Source organism: Eptatretus burgeri, chromosome 11, assembly GCF_056783735.1.
Source record: "Eptatretus burgeri isolate ZD-2024b chromosome 11, Ebu_testis_v1, whole genome shotgun sequence".
NCBI lineage: Eukaryota > Metazoa > Chordata > Myxini > Myxiniformes > Myxinidae > Eptatretus > Eptatretus burgeri.
Genome location: NC_140971.1, coordinates 48178071 through 48184583, shown reverse-complemented (window position 1 = coordinate 48184583; position 6513 = coordinate 48178071). Strand labels below are relative to the sequence as shown.

Here is a 6513-nt window from a genome sequence, read left to right as displayed (position 1 = left end):
GCTTTGCAGAAGAGAAAAGTGTTGTGAGAACACCCAAGTACAATTTTCAGAGCTATTGATCGGCTTGTACACTGAACGGGTTCCTACAAAGGGCTTTGCATCCACATGCTTTCGTGCAAGGCAGTCCATTCCGTGTACATTTGCACCGTCGAGTTGAGCATGACCCACGGCATTTGCATGTCGTCAGTTCTACACAGTAAGCAGTAATAGGCTGTGCAGTCATGAGTCGCGGCTGAAATGTCTCAAGGTTGCCATCTTTGACGACCTGTTCCCACAGTTCTCAGGTGCAGGTAGATGTGGTTCAGATTCCAAGGCTCTTCTCCACACAAAAGTCTGGTAGTGCGCTCGCTTGATGTGTAGAATCAGAGCATCGCGAGTTGGAGGCAGATTCTCAATAGCTTTGGTCAGACTGAGAAACAGATCACATCTTACTCGCTGAATTGAGTTATCTTGGCCATGAGGGTCATAAAGCCTGCAGACAAATGACTCAGCATCTGCAATCACACTCTCATCAGGAATTTCCTCTTTGCCTAGGTTATTCAACAGGTGGGAGTTGTTTTGAAAGACAGCCCATGCAGAGCGCTTCGCAATTCCAGCAAACTGGCTTGTGCTGTCTGAACCTGTCACTGCATGAAATGCCAGAAGTGACTCCCTCTGCGAATCTGGGATATTGATGGAGTCAATGGGAATGTAGTGTTGCTTTTTGGGTGTCCCTGCATTCATCCAGAGAAAAGGACTGAGATGCGGCTGATAGGCAACAAGGAGAATGAGGACATCAGTGTCCTGAAGCCACATGAATAATGTCTTGGCAGATGCTCAGAACTTTGTTCTTGGTATCTGTCTCATCCGCTTCTTCATTGTCCATCTTGTCAGTGCTGTCACCACCACAAAGAAGCTTTACAAGCATGTACAGGGTTTCAGGTAAAATTCGCTCTGCATTTTCTGTGTTCAGTCCACCGATAATGCTATGCCCTGGAGAGTGTTTTACGTCACTGTAAATCTTTATGCCCACTCTGAAGATCCAGCTAAGGATTTCGTTCTCATGATGAGGCAGACTGCACTGGGCCAATTCATCTTCTTCAGAACTTTCACCTTCTTCAGATAAATCATTCACGGCGGTTCTCATGGCAAACTTTGTCACAGTTGAGGATGCAACTATGAGGGGTTTTGTGACATCCAATGGCTGCACGAATGTCACCTTGTCACTACCAAAGTGAACCTCCACTTTCTGCTTGAAATTGTAGCTTTTGTAGGCTCCAGCCTCAATTCCAAAATCATTCAATAACAGCATGCTGTAGTGTTCCCAGATGTTTTTCAGGGTAAACACATGTCCCTTCTGCAGCTCTTTCTCAAGTTGGTTCATCACATTTCTGAAACAGATGCTTTCAGGAGACTGGTTTTTCTCTCCACTCTCCTTTTTATACTTTCTGCGAAAAGAAACATAACACTTGAGGTGATATTTACCTTCAGCTGCCATCAAGTCTGAAACACCTGCAAACCTGTGACGCATGGTGGGGTCAAATTGGGCCAAACTAAGCATCCTGGATGATGTGTGATCAAATTCAACATTTGTCAGGACACCAGCTTTTCCAGGAATGTCAGTCTGGCAGAAAGCGCATTTTGACCAATCCATAGCGCTGTGCGCGGATCTTAGTGACTTTGGGACATGGTATTTCTCTGAGGAACCTGATGTTGTGGGTATCTCTTCTGCGTAAGTCACAGATTGTGGCTGAATCCTTGACTTCAGTCTGTCTATTTTTTGTGCGTGAGTAAAGTCACTATAGCAGAATTTGTGCCATTGAATCTTTTCGACGTGCTCCGGTACAGAATATTTTCTGATTCTTGAGAATGAGTCAACATATTTAGCGTCATTATATTTCTCTCTTTCTTTGCAACATTCAGCTACAGTTTTCACACCAACGATTGTAGTCTTTTGAAGTGGCGTTGACTTGCTAGTTTTTGAACTGTCCTGGCAAATAAAGCATTTATTCCAGTCTACATGCTCTTCTTCTTCTCGATCCCTTGAACCCCCTGTGAGAAATCTTGCGGCTTTCATTTTTCAGTTAGTCCTGGGTAACAGAAAAACACACAGTTATGTAGTTTAGGTTCATTTTATAGCAAAGTTGTAAAATTCATTGATTGTGGTTTGTATAATCAGACATTCTAATTCGAGCCTGAACATTTCTTTAAAAATAATATAGTGAAAAACAAGTCATATTATTTTTAGAAAATGGATGGAGCAATGTTTTTTTCTATACTCCCATCAGCTCAGGCATGCTCAAAAAAAAAATCGACCCTAATTTTGTAATTTCATGTCAATTTGCGGCTGAAATATGACGAAAAGTGTATTTAATGGCGACCATTTTGTAAACTGTCATGGCGGCCATACTATCCATATCCAGAGTTGGCAACAAGTTGATTCACGTTTCTGTGTGTCTGGACAGTCAATTTACACCTGTTGCACTATTCTAACACGGAATCAGCAGGGTCGTACACTATTCTGCATTGGGCCTCCTGACTACCTCTCCTGCATAGAAATTTTGAATACCCCTTTATATGTGTGTGTGTGTGTTTTTTTTCACTGTGGGACATGGCTGTGCACATGCAGAGTAGTTCCGGCTCTTCCTGATGATGTCACATTAAGTACTCAATCACGGTATGGTTTGCAAGTGGAGACGAGGCTATATTTACCATACCCTGCTTCCCAGGCTTAAATCAGGCTCGAGCAATATGCTCATCCACACACCCCCATTCTGCAGAGCTGGTGCACACCACCGGTATAAAACAAATGCTTGAACTGTCAGACCTTCCTATAATGACTTCTGAACCTTTCCTTCAAAAATCTGCAACATTTTATGAAGAGATCATGAATGCCTTATTAGTCTTTACAGCACGATTCCAGACATTTCCTCTCCTTTATATTTGGTATTGTTCATGAGATCTCGAGCAACATATGTCAGCTGTTCCATCCCCTGTGTATACGCAACTCACATTTCATCCTTTTTGCTCTCTCCACATCCATGTCCTGTTACAGATAGCTGTCCACCCATCCCACCAAAGATATCACACTGATAATCCATCCCTTCATTGCCTGTTACATGTGAATCCATACAACCATATTGGAAATGATCTCCTCCTCTTCCATTTCCACATGCTCCTCTCTCCCTCACCCACCAAGGCTGATCACCAGTTCTCTTGCCAAGCACCTATCCCACAATGCACACAAAGCACGTCCTTCTCGGCCTGCCATGTAATCAGTGTCAAGACCACGCTCTGCGCCAACAGGCTGGTCGCTCTGCGCTTAGCTCCAGCAATGAGCTGGCCGTCAGGCCAAGCAATGGAGTAAACATGCCTTCTCGCTTCACCGCCCAACACGGAGAATTGCTCTCTCGTGTCAGACCCAACTTTCTCCGCTCGACACATTGGATAATAGGTTGAACAGATTTTTTTTTCTCTCTCTCTCTCTCTCTCTCTCTCCATCCCTGCATCATGATGCTCCCACAAAAGTGATCTATTTTGATAATTTGTTCAGACCAGTCACCGGAGTAGGTATGTACAACACGTGCAAGTATTCCTTTTTGGGTGGCAGTGAATGAGATAATCAAGATAGCCTTACTTGTCTACTTCCAATGAATCTAATTTCATTGTATTTGACCACACATGTTCAACACGGTAACCATTCAATATAAAACAACACGTCCATGGCCTAGCTTGTATTACGCTGGTTTAGCAACCACTTTAATTTGCTGAATCATCTTTAATGTTGAAACCGAGTTACAATTCAAATCCAAATTCTTACCATATAAGGCTCATTGTAAAGTGAATTTCAGTAAAAAAAAAAAAAATGCCTTCGAACACTGAAACAATCGAATAATTGAGACTCTGCATTAAAAGGCAGATGTTTAAACAAGTACCAAATCTTGTTAGGGTACTTAAACCCCTGAATATTCTGATTTTTTTTCCACCTGTGCATGCTCTAGAAATTATGAAGTTGACTCGTAAAATCCACAAATTACTTCATTTGTGGAATTCGAGGATTGCTGATCACTCAAAGCAACTTTTGCTGGAACGAAACAGGTGCCTCATACATATTATACAAGCACGTACCAGCAACCTCACTATAACCATCTCCTTATTGGTCTAAATTCCATTGAAATGCATACGGGATTGTAAATGGGGATGGGGAGGGGGGAATGAGGGGAAGGGGTAGAAAGGGAAACAAAACAGGAAAAAGAAATGAGGGAAAGTTTGCCAACGCTTTTCATTTATACTGCAGTTGTCATGTCTCTACATCAGCTCAGGCTTTTTGCACACTTTGAAATGATAATAGCATCTGCAAAACGAGCAGTTAAAAGAAACGTTAGTTTCCAGCTGCCTGTCATCTGAGCCCTGATGGCTGCTTTCATGTTATTTTTGTGAATAATGCAAGGAAGTGACAGCACTGCATGAGCTGCAGTGAATACGCTGCCCTGAAGGAGTAAATTATTAAAAGGTATGTGTGGGTGAGGGAGGGGGGGTGTCATTTCTTGAAGTGAGACTGGTTAATCAATTGATATATGATGGCAGACCCATCATAAGCAGCATATTACAGTATTGCGGTAGGTTACTACAGTCTCTTGGTGCACTGAGAGTTCCTCAAGGCCCACCATTAAGATGGCGCCCAGCATTAGCCCCACAGCTATTTCGAGAAAGAAGTTCCAATTTATCCAAGACCTCAGATTTTACTCACCTCCTCTTCATTGAAAGACACTGTGGGATGTTTAATGTCCACCGGAAATCAATACGAGCAGATGAACTCCTCGAATGTCACATCCGGGGGACGGTGGACCTTTTGACGTAACATCAATTCTGCAAAACACCGATCAGACAGTTTATAATCGGGTTGGGATGCAAACCCACACTGGAAATCTCTAAGACATCTTATCAGACTGAAATGAGAGTCGCCACATCATGCATTGTGCTGTACTTGTATAATGTAGGCCAACGGAAGGTGTACAACGCAGGAAGAAGAATAACCAGGACATATGTTAAGAAGCATTCCAAGTCGCACCAAAATGCTCCCCCGTGACGTGTGTAAAGTGCTAGGGATAAAAGCGTCGTGAGCAGACACTTATAACCCCCCAAAGTATATCTAAGACATGTCAAGATTTTCAGCACACCCGGATGATACTTGCGAAAAATTACAAGAAATTGTCACAATTAGTGGGAAAAGAAACACAGCGGGGTGAGGAAGAGAATGAAGGAAGATGAGTGAGAGACCCAAATATCATCGGAAAGTCTAAGATAAAGAGCCCTCTTAGTTGACGTTATGTTGGAGCCTCAGCCAAAAAATTATTTCATAAAGCAAGGTCATGTTTACCTGTGTTGAGCATGAACCATACTAACAACTTAATTGTATGTAAGTCACAATTAAAAACACTTTTATCACCTACCCATTATCCATCCTGACATATTTGTAACCAACAACAATGTCATCTTGATATGGCGATACTCTCCAACACCCCTCTCTAACCCCTCCAAGATCACGCTTACATCTAGTTTGCCATTTTTGGTTAACAGGTCTCTTTAACCAAATTGGCAAACCCTGAAGGCCAGCTAATGTGCAGATCAAGTTTTCTTTAGCAATGTGCTGTAAAATGTTTCCACAAGGAAATGATCTAAAGACAAATTTTTCAGCATGCTGTTTCTAATACTGTCTCAACCAATTCCTCATGGGTAGAAAAATCAATACACGAAGGCTCTTTGGGGGCTTTGTGTTTGCCAGATCAGGCCTCCCGCATTCCTAGCAAAAGACATAAATAATCTACCACTTCAGTCTCTGTACAAGCATTCCTCAGGGACAACAATTCATGCGTTTTTGAATAAACTACAGGTTACAAACAAATTCTCGCGAGTCCAACGGGAGAAAAGTAAGGTAGAAAAAGCACCCCGTTAGCATGGAGGTATCCGAGTTTCCAAAAGCTCAATGTCCTCCATCATTTTCCCACAAAATCGGATTAGTGTCCTCATGGCCGCCTTATAGGAATTCGCTCTCCTTTCTCTGTCTTTGCCCGAGACCGGTCGCAAGCCCGTTGCTAGTGCCCCCGTAGTTGCCGACGTCAAAGGTACGGCATGTTTTGGTTAATTGCCAGTGGGACAACTTGCTTGCACCGAAGCATAAGAGTGGTGGGAGGGAAAGATGGAAGGAGGCATTTGCAGCAGTAGGGGGTGCGCGAGTGGGGGCCTGCTTCATGAGCGTGAAGGTTCATGATGGCTGTTCAATGAAGTGTGCCTTAGTTTCATCGCTTGTTCGACGTGACCAGAATTGCAAAAATAAGCTTCTTTTTTTCTTTATTTATTTGATGGATTTCTCAAATCTCTTTTCCATGATTGTGTTTTGCATTATTGTTATTAAGGTGTATAAAATACAGACATTCCATACAGTTACAATTATTATGTTGGAGTTGAATGCAGCATTTTAAGGTGAAGTAATTATTTCAATTTCGCTGCAATCATGGTTTAATTTAGAGTACC

General features: G+C 42.6%; 1 protein-coding gene across 1 annotated transcript; it reads right to left on the bottom strand.

Annotated features, from left to right (window-relative positions):
* Positions 1-254: 254 nt before the first annotated feature.
* On the bottom strand, positions 255-6059 carry LOC147017021 (uncharacterized). Its single transcript, XM_085846363.1, has 3 exons — positions 5928-6059; positions 4730-4848; positions 255-2069 (listed from the first exon to the last, which is right to left on the bottom strand). Exon 3 carries the CDS (start codon positions 2054-2056, stop codon positions 776-778), a length of 1281 nt encoding a protein of 426 aa, XP_085702489.1. The 5' UTR covers positions 2057-2069; positions 4730-4848; positions 5928-6059; the 3' UTR covers positions 255-775.
* Between the last annotated feature and the right edge of the window lie 454 nt (positions 6060-6513).